The 13,992-nt window shown below is 42.5% G+C and overlaps 1 protein-coding gene across 1 annotated transcript in view; it reads left to right on the top strand.

The window, feature by feature from the left end:
* SLC2A13 (solute carrier family 2 member 13) overlaps nt 1–13,605 on the top strand; it is a 149,737-nt gene extending 136,132 nt beyond the window's left edge. Inside the window, exons 8-10 of the mRNA XM_042018311.1 lie at nt 5,689–5,810; nt 5,916–6,068; nt 7,160–13,605. Coding sequence (XP_041874245.1) covers nt 5,689–5,810; nt 5,916–6,068; nt 7,160–7,386 — 502 coding nt within the window. The 3' untranslated portion in view covers nt 7,387–13,605. The remainder of the gene's footprint in view (nt 1–5,688; nt 5,811–5,915; nt 6,069–7,159) is intronic.
* Nucleotides 13,606–13,992: the final 387 nt, after the last annotated feature.

Raw genomic sequence — 13,992 nt, 5'->3', positions numbered from 1 at the left:
TGTCTTGGGGTGACCTTATGATGTGTATCCCATATCGCTGCCTATGCCCAGAAATTAATTATTGGCCTTTCTATGCCTCTGAACTGAGCCTGAGAGGGGGAAGAAAAAACTGAGCAAAACTTTCTCAAAGCAGTTTGAAACTTGTTCAAGGTCACATAAAGATAGCAGGTTTTTTTTCCAGCTGGGGGCAGGGGGGAGGGAGGAAGCACCCGGCTGGCAGTTTTTTTCCAGTCAGATTTTTGGCCAGTTTTTTTGGGCAGTTCCTGGTTCTCTGGAGAGAGGCTGAGAGCTGAACTTTTCCTTCTCTGGAATTTCGGATTTTCTCCCTTTTCTACTGGACTGCCTGATTGCTGTAACATCAGAGCACATCGGGAGGACTTTCCACCGGGCACAGAGGGCCTGGCCCTGGGCCAAGCCCCAGCTCCGAGGAGACCAAAGGGAGGACTCAAACACTTTCCCAGGTTTTTCCTCTACAGCGAGAGATTTTACCATTTAACATTATTTTCCTTTCCCGTGTGCTTGTTAAATAAATAGTTTTATCTTCTTCACTTTCCTTCGAGGAAAATTTATTTTTTTTTCCCGAACCTGGTGGGGGGAGGGGTGGTTGTGCCTTCTCTCAGAGTATATATATATATTTCTAAATTTGGCCAAACCGGAACAGTTTGGCAGTAATTTCAGAGGCTGTGATGTGGTGTGTCTTCACTGGTTGTACTGATGTGACTGTTACCCAGCATACTGGTACACACAAACCCTTTGCACTGGTACCTGACTGCATGATTTGTACCACTTACAGGGAATTGCCTGGATGGTCACTCAAAGTGTTGCAGTCAACAACTTAACAACCAAGTGCACACCAGTGACATTCCTCAGGGGTCAGTACTGGAACTGGTCCTGTTTCAGGTCTTTGTTGACAACGTGGACAAAGGGATTGAGTACATCCTCAGGGAGTTTGCAGACAACACCAATCTCTGTGCTGCTGTCAACATGCTGGAGGAAAGGGATGCCAGAGGGTTCTGGACAGGATTGAGAGGTTGACCCATGTGAACCTCATAGAATCATCAAGGTTGGAAGAGACCTTTAAGATCATCAAGTCCGACCGTCAGCCCAGCACTACCACTGTAACTACTAAAGCACGTCACCCAGCGCCAGACCCAGACACCTCTTAAACACATCCAGGGATGGTGACTCCAGCACTCTCTGGGCAACCTATTCCAGTGCCTGACCACCCTAAAAAAAATTACCTGAATCTCCCCTGTCTCAGCTTAAGGACATTTCGTCTGGTCCTCTTACTTCAGGCACTGCGAAGAGACCGGCCTTTGCCTAACTCCAACCTCCTTTTGGGTAGTTGCAGACAGCGATGAGATGCCCCCTGACTCTCCTCTTCTCGAGACTAAACAAACCCAGCTCCCTCAGCCGTTACTCACAAGATTTGTTTCCTAAACCTTTCACGAGCCTTGCTGCCTTTTGCTGGACATGCTCCAGCACCTCAATGTCCTTTTTAAAGTGACGAGCCCAGAACTGAACACAGGATTCGAGGTGCAGCCTCACCAGTGCTGATTACAGTGGGATGATCACTGCCCTGGTGCTGCTGGCCACAATTTTCTTGATACAAGCCAAGATGCCATTGGCCTTCTTGGCCTCCTGGGCACACCCTGGTTTATACTGAGCCCACTGTTGACCAGCACGCCCCAATGCATTTCTGCCAAACTGCTCTCGAGCCACTCCTGCCCCAGCCTGTGGCACTGCATAGGGTTGCTGGGACACAAGTGAAGGACCCAGCACTTGGCCTTATTGAACCTCCTGCAATTTTGTCCAGGTCTCTCTCCAGAGCTTTCCTAAACTCAAGCAGATCAACGCTCCCACCCAACTTTGCAAATTTACTGAGGGTGCACTCAATTCCCACATTCAGATCATCAATAGGGATGTTAAACAGGACTGGCCCACAGCTAAGCCCTGAGGAACACTACTAGGGATCGACTGCCAACTGGATTTAGCTCCACTGACCAAAACTCTCTGGGCCTGGCCATCCAAGCAGTTTTTTACCCATTGAAGGGTCCACCCATCCAAGCCACAAGCATCAAGTTTTTTGAGGATGCTGTCGGAGATGGGTCAAACACTTTACTGAAGTCTAGATAGACACATGCATAGCTTTTCCCTCACCTACTAAGTGGGTCACTTTGTCATAAAGGGAGATCAGGTTGATGAAGCAGGACCTACCTTTCATAAATTCATGCTAGCTGGCTTGATCCCCTCTTTGTCTTGCATGTGACATGTAATGGCACTCAGGATGATCTTTTCCATAACCTTACCTAGAACTGAGGTTAGGCTGACAGATCTGTAGTTCCCTGGATCATCCTTCCGACTCTTCTTAAAGATGAGCATTACATTTGCTAATTTCTAGTCAGCTGGAACTTTGCCAGTTTGCCAGGACTGCTGATAGATAAAGTTCATCATCTTAAAATTCAGCGAGGCCAAGTGCAAGTCCTGCACCTGACCCAGACAATCCCAAGCACGAACACAGGCCTGGCATAGAATGGGTCAAGGGCAGCCCTGCAGAGAAGGATTTGTGGATGTTGATTCACAAGAAGCTCAACATGACTTGGCAGTGTGCATTTGCAGCCCAGAAACCTGGTGATGTCCTAGACTCTGTCCAGGTTGTGTGTGACCAGCAGGCTGAGGGAGGTGATTCTTCCCCTCTGCTCCATTTTCATGAGACCCTGTCTGGGGTCTGGGTCCCCCAACACAAGAAATACATGGATTTGCTGGAGTGATTCCAGAGGAGAACACAAAGATCATCAGAGGGCTGGAGCATCTCTTCTATGAAGACAGGTTGAGAGAGTTGGAGTTGCTCAGCCTGGACAAAAGAAGGCCCCAGGGAGACCCTACACAGGTTTCCAGTACGGAGAGGGACTTTTTATAAGGGCAGGTAGTGATAGGGCAAGGAAGAGTGGCTGTAAGCTGAGGGAGGGTGGGTTTAGATTAGGTGTTGGAAGGAAATGCTTTACTGTGAGTGTGGTGAGGCACTGGAACAGGTTGTCCAGAGAAGCTGTGGGTGCCCCATCCCTGGAATTGTTCAGGGCCAGTTTAGATAGGGCTCTGAGTAACCTGGGATAGTGAAAAGTGTCCCTGTGCATGGAAGGCAGGGGTTGGAACTTGATGATCTTTAAGGTCCCTTTCAGCTCCCACCATTCTATGATTCTTTGGTTTTCTTCTGTATTTCAGCTTATGAAGCAATGGGTAGCTGCTCCTCTGCTTCCATCACATATGGTCCCTTCATGCAGGACAAAATTCAGAATTTTGTTTGATAATACACTGTGTGCTAATTATATATATATATATGTTCTTCAGCAAAATGATAGGTCTTATAGAAATAGGGGTATAGCAGAATTAACACAGTAATAGAGCTTGAACAAATCTCCAGCCATGAAGGAGTGTTATTTTTTTAACATTCCCAGCACTGCAAGATGCCAGCAAATGCAGATGTTTTTGCCTTTATTCTGTGTACCATGTTGGTTTACAACTAAAGGATAAGCAAAGCACAGTTTATTACTGCCAGGTTTCTATCAAATCTTGTCTCAAGTGCTGTTTTTCCCATTTCATTGCACTGAATCTGCTTTTTTGCAACAAAATTTTCTCTCAGTTAGGGGCAGACAGCAGAGAATAGATGAGTGGCCTCAGTCACAGGAGGTTTTGGAGACATCTGGTTTTCCCTTGTATCATTTGTGTTCCACTCTGTCAAAAGTAGGACACAACTGGGGAAAGATGGCAGGGGAAGGAAACATGCTGACCTGCCTGCAGTTGTGTCTGTATGAATCAGCATGGTAGCTTGTGCTCATGGAGAAGGATGCAGGATAATAAACCAAGTATGTCTTTGTTTACAGTTTTGTTTGAGAGAAAGCATGAGGCCTTCTCTACAGAGCTGCCAATCTGGCTGGGCAGAATGGAGAAATTCATCTCAGCATCAAGATGCTTAAAAGTGCTCATCAGCTTGTATTCATTACAAACACCTGCAAATGAAATTTGAGTAACAGCAAAAGAAGCAAAAGTGATGATGTTAAAGCAGTGTGAAACTGAGCGCTCCTGTGTTCTTGCAGTGGGGCAGTCTGTATCCAGGCACAAAGGACGTGTCTTTGAGAGGGGTGTTCATCTGACCTGTTTTCCACGTGTTTTGCACCTCAAGAGTGAAAATGAATCAATGTCCTGGATGAGATTGCCTTTCCAGGGGAACTCGGCCAGGCAGAGCTGTGGAAGGGTGGAAAGGTGCACACCAGCACTGGCTGCATTGCAGCCCCACATTAAGGGCTCAGCATTTCTCCACTTGATCAGCTGCTGCTCAAGTGCAAAGTAGAGCTGCACATCTTACAGGTTACTGCCATTAAGGCAGCATTAGGGTTTTTCCAAGGTTTCAGATGTGCATTTTCCCAGTATTTGTAGGGTTAAACCCTCTCTTTTAAAAGTTTTGGAACTTTGGATTTCCAGCTGTCCTGAAATTGCATTGGGACTTCACCATGATATCCTGGTTTAAATGTTGTCCTTTCATCAGTGATGACATAAGGAAGATTTTTGGCCCAGGAGTGGTGCTGAGTTGGTCATCAGTGCTTAGCACATTGCTGTTCTACTCTGAAGCATTGCAGGGTGGCTGTTGCTCCACAGCTCGTTGCCCACCTATTGCCCCTTCTAGGCATCTTCATTCTGGTTTCCCTACTGTCAAGAGGGTCATATCCTTCACATAAGTGCTCAACTGATCTGGAAATCATAACACAGGCAGATGTTCAGCTTTCTGTGATTTCTTCTTTGCAAGTAAATAATATTGTTTTCATATGAAAGAGTAGTGTCTGCTTAAGTCTTCTCTCCCAAGAGTATAGGGTTTTTCCTCTCTAGCAATTGATGTGGTGGCAGCTGAAAAGTTTCACTAGCTACATTTATGACTTGTTGTTCCTTTAAACAAATGCTAATTTTTTTAAAAAAATCATAACAAAAACTGAAGTTGCCAGTATCCCTTTTAAAAATGTTATACTGTGGCAGTCAGAGGGAAATATCTGATCTTATACCTATTCCTTGAAATATGGAATTTCCACATGGTCCTTGAAATAGAGACATATTTTCTTTCAGTAGCTAATTACAAGTGCTACCTTCTTCTAAACTATTTCACTGTGTAGGAAGGAAAATACACACCTCTTTTCTTCATAACTTCACTTAACCCTGGCACACTCCATAGACACTGCTGATTACACCTGAAGTGTGCAGCATGTAGTTGGTTCATCAGTAATGCAAGGACTAATTTTCACCTGACCTTAAATCTTTGTGTGCAGCATCTTTAGCAGAAGTCCTGCTCCTGCAGCTAGTTTTGCACTGTGTGATATTCCTGTGAATTGGTCTTGTTGGCTTTGGTATTGCCACTTGTGTAGTAAAGACTGGTTGTTTGAAGATCTGTAAATACAAGGCAAGTGTTTAAATTCATGAATGTTGTGCTGATTACTCTTCCTAAGACCAGGCTTGAGAAAAAAAACACGTTTCTGAGTGTAGAACTTTGCTCAAAGATCTTGATAAATTAACAGGGATTAAGTTTTTTTATCTTACTTGTACATTGGCCAGCTTTTATTAAGACATTACTTGCCATGTTTATATTGCAATGTCAACTATTGCCTTGAATATTCCTTAATAAAAAGGGTTTTTGTTGATTTTCAGGTGTTCAAATGAAACCGTATTCAAAAAGGAAGATTTGTTTTGGGCATACAACTTCTGCCCCACTCCGTACTCTTGGACAGCACTTCTAGGCCTTATCTTGTATTTGGTTTTCTTTGCACCTGGTAAGAAAATACTTGTTTAAAATGTCAAATAGTGAGGCTACATGTTACTTTTTTTTTGAGTCCAGCCATTAAAGTCAGATCGATCTTTTTTTCCCTAATTCATAGGGATGGGTCCTATGCCCTGGACTGTCAATTCTGAAATTTATCCACTTTGGGCTAGAAGTACAGGAAACGCGTGTTCTTCTGGAGTCAACTGGGTTTTCAATGTGCTCGTGTCACTGACATTTCTGCATACAGCTGAGTATCTGACATACTATGGTGAGTAACAGTACGTGTCCATATGTGCAGTACTGCCATTGGCACAGAGATTTTCTCTGGATTCTGGGTCTCTCCACTGGTTGTGCTATGAAGTGTCAAAGCCGTGTTCTCAAACCACTGTGGTTTAAAGACTAGAGATCTGATGCAACCCACTTGGATCACAGAGTTTGGTCCAGATTTCGTAACAGACATTTCTTTCTGTCCTTAACTGAGAATCTAGACAGTTGATTAAAACAGAAGAGCTGGGAAAAAAACCACTTTTGACTTAGTAAAATAATGCTGATTCCCACTTAAGGTGACAGCATCCAAGGCCAGTATCGTATGGTCCTTGCAGAAATACAGCTGTTGATAAAGTGCTGTCTGTGGGAGCCTGTGGAGTGTTTGTCAGGTTACAGCTCAGCCACACCAGTATAAGTCATTTAAATCACATTAAGCTGCCAGGGAGTTGATGTGACCTTCACATCCTTACTAGTGCAGAGCCTTTCAGCTCTACTTGTTATTCCTTTGAGCCATCCGTCTAGCAACACGAAGTAAATGTTTGTTGGCTCTTTGGTACCTGCTCTGCCCCTCTGGGTATGGTGGATTGTGGACCGGAACAAGCTCTCTCTCAATTGCCACCACAAAGCACTTTAAAATAATAATTAGGTGTAAGAGTTACAAGTACTATTTTAATCCTGACTCATTCTTTTGCTAGAGCTTTACATTTTGAGGAGTTGTCTTAATGTATCCTTCACTGTCAAGACAAACTAAGGAAGCTCTTGCCTTTCACATCTGCTTTTTTTTATTTGGGCATGTGATTATCTAATTGCTGTTTATTTTAAGAGCAGAGTGACTTGCCCAGAAAGGATGTGTATTATTACCTTTCACTTGCATTGGAATTGCCTTTGTCAGTTTACTTTGCTGAGGAATGGGGCAATAAAGAGTCTTTCTCCTACAGCAACAGCTCATTGTTGTAACCCTGCTGCTCCAGCCTTTGCTTTTACACTCTCCTTTGAAGCCACAGCCTGCTGCTTCTGTCACTCCCTCTGCTCTGTCACAAAGAAGGGATAGGAGCCTCTGTAACTGACTTCAACAATTGTTTTACATTGCAGGAGCCTTCCTCCTCTACACAGGGTTTGCTGCCTTGGGACTGGTTTTCATCTACGGCTGCCTTCCTGAGACTAAAGGGAAAAAACTGGAGGAAATTGAGTCTTTGTTTGAAAGCAGGCTATGTACATGTGGTATGTCGGATTCTGATGAAGGGAGGTATATTGAGTATATTCGGGTGAAGGGAAGTAATTACCATCTTTCTGACAATGATGCTTCTGATGTGGAATAATTTTCAGCTGCTGATGTATTTAATCGTTTAAAAGCCTTCTGGGGGAAAAGCAGCTCTCTGATGACCTCACTGCCCTGCTTCTGGTCTGGTTCTCCTTTCTACTGTGTATTTAGAAATGCCTTCATGTTCAAAAATGCTCCATTTGGGAGGAAATTCAATATGCTAGCGTTTTCTTGATAACTAAAAGCAATGGCTTCCAAAAGAGATTGAATTCCACAGTTATGTGACTTTATCAAGTGTGTGTGACACTCTTGCATCCCCAGGTGTTTAGTAGGGTGCACTGTACCAGATGAATACAGAAGGCTATTCTAGATGGTCAGGGGCTGTCCTTATCTCCAATACTGACAAAAGCTAAAATAATTGACTGGCTGATGAGAAAGCAGCTGACAGCTGTCAGATCCCCATCCCATAGGAGCCAAGGAAGAAGCTCTGCTGTGCAGTACAACGAAGGACGAATGCGTAAGCTGCTGTAACAGTAACCAATTAAAAGGTTTAGCTGATTGGGAAAATACAAATACTAGCTGTATCCATCAGAGGGACATTTCCCAAATTTACCCAAAGAGAATTTCCATTATTTATTTGAGATAACAAGTAGAGAGCCATACTCTCCTGGATGGGGGTTCACTAGGGTGATGTGTGTCTGTGCTACACCGGGTTATCCACCCACTGCTGCTCCTGAGTACACACTGCAGTTGGGAGTTTATGTTTGTGAGAGAAACTGGAAAAATTAATTACTGACAGCAGGAAAACAGAGCTCAGTATGTGGCCACACATACAAATGTACTGGTACATATTGCTAGGTACAACATAGAGGCTTCAGTTAGAAAAAAATTCTATTTGTTTTCCTTTTTAGCATTTGAAAATATTGGTTTGTGCCTAGTTTTGAACACAAAAATACTGTTTGCTAAAAGAAAGAGAAGGAGGGGAGAGGGTTTAGTGCTGCTAAATGCACAGTGGTCATCCCTCCTGTGCCTTTTGCTTGTGAGTAATTATTGCCTTCAGTTTATCTTCATATGTGCAGAGTAAATGACTCCCAGCACATTTTTCTTCAAAATTTCCTTAGTCAACTGGTGTCTTGCTGGTTCTAAAGAGAAATACTAGCAATGGGCAGAAGCCTGCATCTCATGTTAATTGCCTTACCGAAGCATTGCAGACTTGTCAAGAAAATGTCAGGCACAAAACTAAATTGGCTACCTTTAGCATGGTAATGAAAATATAAATGGTATTTTATTTGCCTGTCATGATTACTTGCCTTGGCAAATTGAATTTTATGCAGCTACATAAAAATATTATGGTTTTTTTTTTTTCCTTGTCTTGTCCTCATTGCTTTAAGTCTTCAAAGATATGAGTTTGAAAGCATCAACAATTCAAATTCTTATCTTTGAAACATTTGCCTTTGTGGAAAAATTCCTCTGCCTGTGGGCTGATGCCCATTTATTTGGTAAAAATACGTTTATTTTTCATTGTGTAAAGATTAAAGAAGTCATTAGGTTCATTAGCTTTTAGAGATTTGGTTTGTGGGTTTTTCTTGGGTTAAAAAATATTTTTAATGTAGGATTGTTATCAAAACCAAGCCTGGACATTTTTTACTAGGTTATTTTTATTGGATAACATGGAATTTTGTTGTAAAGAAGTCTGACATTATGTTATCTAATCTTCTGTGGGGGGAGTTCTTATTGTCCAAGTACTGACCTTCAGGGATTGGGTGTGTTTTGTTTTGTTTTGTTTTCGTTTTTTCTTTTTTTTTAATCAGAGAAATATTTTTGGAAAGAAAACATTTTAAAGAATCCTTCTGTGATGTGACTGGGGCTAAAAGGGAAAAACATAGGGGACAGAGGGAATTTCAAATGAATCTTTGCAAAGAGCAGCTCGACCTTGAACATCTCCTGTGTGGTGACAGGGCTGGATTCTCATGCCTTCCATCTTGCCTCCCTTTAAAGTGCACAGTATTTTTATGCTTGAAAGCACCAGCTACAGAAAATGCTGAGATCTCCAGATCTATCTATTGAAAATGCTCAGGTCCTCAGACCTCTCTACAAATGCCCCCGCTGGGGATGTCTCTGTTAGGCTGTCACCTTGCTGAAGCCTTCACTGAAGGTGCAGTACCCGAAATGAGAAAAAGAGATGCTTGACACAGACAAGAACAAAACCATTTTAAGGAGAAATTAGTTTTTTTCTGAAACCAGGAAGTATGTGTTTGAAGACCTGTGTGGGGAGCACTTTTGTTACCTAGTGCAGTGTGTGAACAGGTGTGTAACAGCTAGCCTGTGCTTACATAGTTGATAGGTTTAAGTGGGTATTTACTGGCTTCTGGGAATGGGGAGTTAGGGTTCTGATCACCCCAAAAGCACAAGCCCACACTCACCTTCACACCTGTGAACGTTCCCTTGCTTGATGTGTTTTGCTGGAGCAGGAGCAAGGCGGGACCTGGCGTCCCGGTGCCGGTCCCGTGTCAGCGCTGACCTCGCGCTTGTGCCCACAGGGAGAGGAACCGCTGCAGGTGTTGGGCATAACTGAAGGGAAGTCGCTGGAAAGGTCACTGCCACGGGGTCAGCAGCCTCTTCTGTTTTGCAGGCAGTGCTGGGGCTTTTTAGCAGCAGAAGACCGTCTCTGTCTGCCAGCCTTGCTTCACGGACATTCTCAAAGGGCTGCTCGGCGCGTACAGCGCTGGGCTCATTTTCTCACACAGGTTCAGTCTTACTGAAAACAGCTTTCTGAAGGTTTGTATCCCCTGTCCTTTCTCACAAGACATAGCGATTGAAACATGCATTTTATTCTTCACTGCTACTGGCCAAAAGGCTACAAAATACAGCCTCCTGGCTATATATTGGCTTCTTTATTGTCCCTCCCTGTTCTGTGCCCACAGAGAGCTGGGTTTAAGTCTTCCTTTTGGGGTTACTTCACACCAAGACAGCATTCCATACCTTAGAAACACAGAACATAATACCAAGCATCATGTGTATTAAAAATGAAATAAGATACTTCAAGTTAATCTTATGCTGTTAGGGCTTTATTTTTAGAATCTGTGAACATTTAGAGTTTATGAAGAAAATTAGAAAAATGTTTCTATTTTGCAAATATTTTTTATATTTATGTGTATTTTAAGTTTGAAGAGATTTTTGCTAAAGGTAGACTTAGTAACATTCCAGATAGAAGAATAAGAATACAGTGTAGCTGAATAATTTCTTACTACAAGACTTTAAATTATGAAGTAGCATAAATAATATGTCTAAGCACAATTTTCTTTTATTGAAAGCTTTCTGCAGAAGATGTGAAATTGTTTCTTCACAAGGACTGCACACATAATTCAGGTATTCTGTGCATCAGGAGTGCTAGAATAATACTGCTGGTAGAGTTAGGCATATTGATTATATACAACAATTTGAGATATTTTAATTCTGAATTATCTGTTGACTCTACATGTTGTGAGCTAACACCAAGTATAAAAGGAACAAGTCCTGATGCATTTTTAATATTTTTAAATTTAATTCACTTTAATTTGCATATAGTAGTTAGTTCACCACGCCGAAATTCAAAATGTGTTGGGGGGAGGAGATAATTTGCCACTTTTTTCTTCCCCTTGTCACTTTGTTGATCAAAATAATCCTTTAACAAGAGAACCAAACCTGTTTTGAAAATAGATAGAGTCAAAGCAAGGCCCACGAGTCGTTTGGAGGGCTGGAGTTGCATTGCTGTGCGGGCACCTTGGATTGGTCACTCTCGTAGATGTCATTTCCTTGGGAGGTGCAGTGACAATGCTGGCAGAAATTGTGGGGCAAGAAAGGGTAAATCACAAAGGACCATTGTGCCAACACTAACTTATTTTTGCATGGGTTGATAATGCAGCATTTCACTCATGTAGGAGTTGGGGTTGGGAGGGAAGAAGAAGGAAATGATGTGTCAAAAGCACCACAAATTCATGTTTCAGTAAAGATGGGTGTTGTAGCCAACAGTAGTCTCTGGCTTGTCTCCCTTGTGGGGTGAGGATGATGGGGCAAGGGACTGTGCTTGGTCCTGTGGATAGGAATGGTGGGACTGTCAGGAGAAGAAGCACTCTAGTGCTCCTCTCCCATGCCTGTGTGGAGGTGAGGATGTGGCAGTGGAATTGGCAAAGCTAGTAAGTTTTCCCCTGGTGAAATCTCTTTTGCCATTTGTAGTCACTTGGGCTGAGCACTGGGGAGAAGTTCTGACTTTCAGGCGCTGCTACAGGCCCTGAGCAAGGGTCTTGCCTTAGGCCATGGGAGTACTGGGTGCAGTCCCACAGGCATTCAGTGGGCAAGGAAAAGACAGACCCTGTACTTCTCAGCTTTCTGCCCAGCTTTCAACTTCTCAACATCAGTGCTCTTGAAATTTTACTTGCATAAGAGGCTTCGTTGGCTGAACATCACTACTGCAGAAGAGGCAGAATCTTTGCAGCAGAGATTGATCTTGGGGTAGAAATCATGGCAGAAGAGACAGTTCTGCAAAGCACTTCAAAGAGTAAGATATGTGTGCACTTTTTTTCTGAGAGAGTCAAGCTAACCAAACCCATTCCTCTGCATTGGGAAGAAAATCAAGCTTTGCGTACCAGGCCAGAAGCAGATAATGCCACAATATGTGCTTTATGGCAAAATGTGTTTTTATTGCGGGTAACATTTACAGCTTACATGTAGCTGCTGCCTATAAAGTGACTCAATTGTTCTCTGGATTTTAACAAGTCATATTTTTGTGCAAAAATCTTAGTGGTTTTCTATCAATCTTCATCACCTTGTGTACAGTACAGTTAAGCATAATCCACAAGTGGTCTAGATTGTGGCAGTGTTAAAAATGTCAGCACAGTAAAATTCTAGGTGAACATTGTTAAAGAAATATTGTTGTTTGTGATACTGGGGGTTAAAATTCCTCAAAGGCAACTATATATAGATTTTAAAAGTCTGAAAAAAAAATGGCAGTTCTTATCTATTTTGTGTATGTTTTCATATAGAGAAGGAGTTTTTTATGTGCCAATAACCATCACTGTAGTGTTTTGTAAATGGGTGTTAATAGTGTTGCAGAATTCTGTATATGAGAATATACTTTAGCCACAATGACCTGTTAGTGTGAACAGCGGCATGTTTTTAATCTTACTCACACCTCTCATCAGAGGTGCTCACTCGTTGGCTTCAGTAGAGCTCACTCATGCCAGGGGAAGTTTGACAAGAGTCAAGCCTCAAGAATAAGACTTCATCTAAATCCCTGCTTTTTCACATTGTCCCTAGACAGTATGTTACATGTGAATGATCTGGCGCATGTAATTTTAAAGCTTCACCTCCAGTTCAGTTACACTCCTTGATTTTGTTGAGAAACATTTTGTCAAAATTTGCTTTGGCTTTTCATCACATTTATATAAATAAGGAGCATACTGATGAATTATGAATATTGTCCACCTATTTCTAAAGGAACCATCTGTTTCTGAAGTGTTAAAATGAAGGCAAATTTCTCTTGCTGCCTTAAACATGACACAGACTTTGTAGAGGACTGAATGTATGATCATCATCGTGACTTCTGCAGGAGAAACTTCATGGATCCTCATCAGGTGTGAAATGAGATGGTTTCATGGTGCTGGGGTGCTGTGTTCACTGCGGGCCCTGCCTAGTGCACGCCTGCCTTCTGTTTGATTTCAAGTGTTCCAAGAGTCCCCATGAAACTGATAGGATTATTCATGTGCTTGATATTCTCCATGTGCTCAGTGTCCTGCTGGTCCGGGACATCGCTGGGAAGTGGCACGAGTCATGTCTCTGCTTTCCATTGTGAATCTCACTCCTCTACAAAATGGTTAACTGGGTCTTTGTGTGACAAATGCCATGTAGAATATTTGAGACATTATTGGGGACCAAATTGATAGTAATAGTTCCATGCTGAATAGTAATGTGCACATGGTGCCATCAGGCACACTGTAATCCCTGGGCACGGGCTGTGGTATTCAGTACAAAACAGGTTTTGGCAAAACAATTTGCTGGGTTGTCCAAGTCATTTCTTAACCATATCAAACATGTGCCATTTTAATTTCCAACCGGTCAAGCCTATAATGTATGAAAGTGTTGTACATTTTCTGAAACTTAAGTGATGTAAAATTATTTAATTGACTTCTGATTGCTTTAATGAAGTTTGGTCTTTACATAAAAATAAATATCTTCAAAGAATTGTCAGTGCCAGAAGTGTAAATGAACAAAATAAAAAGTGAGATACTTAATTACACAATTTTTCTCAAGGTTTCATTTGTTTGGGTATTCGGGTCCACTTCTGGGGTGGCAGTTTCGCATTGCTCAGCAAAATGAGCTCAGATAGGCCATGGGCTTGCCTGAAATAAGGGAAGGGTGAGAATAACTTTGAATATGATCTTAATAGGACATGTTTTGAATCAGAGAATGGTTCTGTGACACCAGGTAAGTATTCCTTCCTTTCTGGAGGATTTGTTTGAAGAGCTGAATGCTGCATGCAGAGCTGCCAACTGTCCCGATGTCCTGCCTTGGGTTTGCAATGTCCTCTGTGCAAACAGACCCGTTTCCTTACAGCAATTTACACCGTCAGGCTTGATTATGGACTGGGAAAAGAGCAGGAGGTGCTGTTTTCTAATGGGGAAATGTC

Source organism: Corvus kubaryi, unplaced genomic scaffold (genome assembly GCF_017639235.1).
Source record: "Corvus kubaryi isolate FWS band 111438036 unplaced genomic scaffold, C.kubaryi_AGA036_p1.0 137, whole genome shotgun sequence".
Taxonomy (NCBI): Eukaryota; Metazoa; Chordata; class Aves; order Passeriformes; family Corvidae; genus Corvus; species Corvus kubaryi.
The sequence above is the reverse complement of the archived record's forward strand: the minus strand, read 5'-3'. Positions and strand labels throughout refer to the sequence as shown.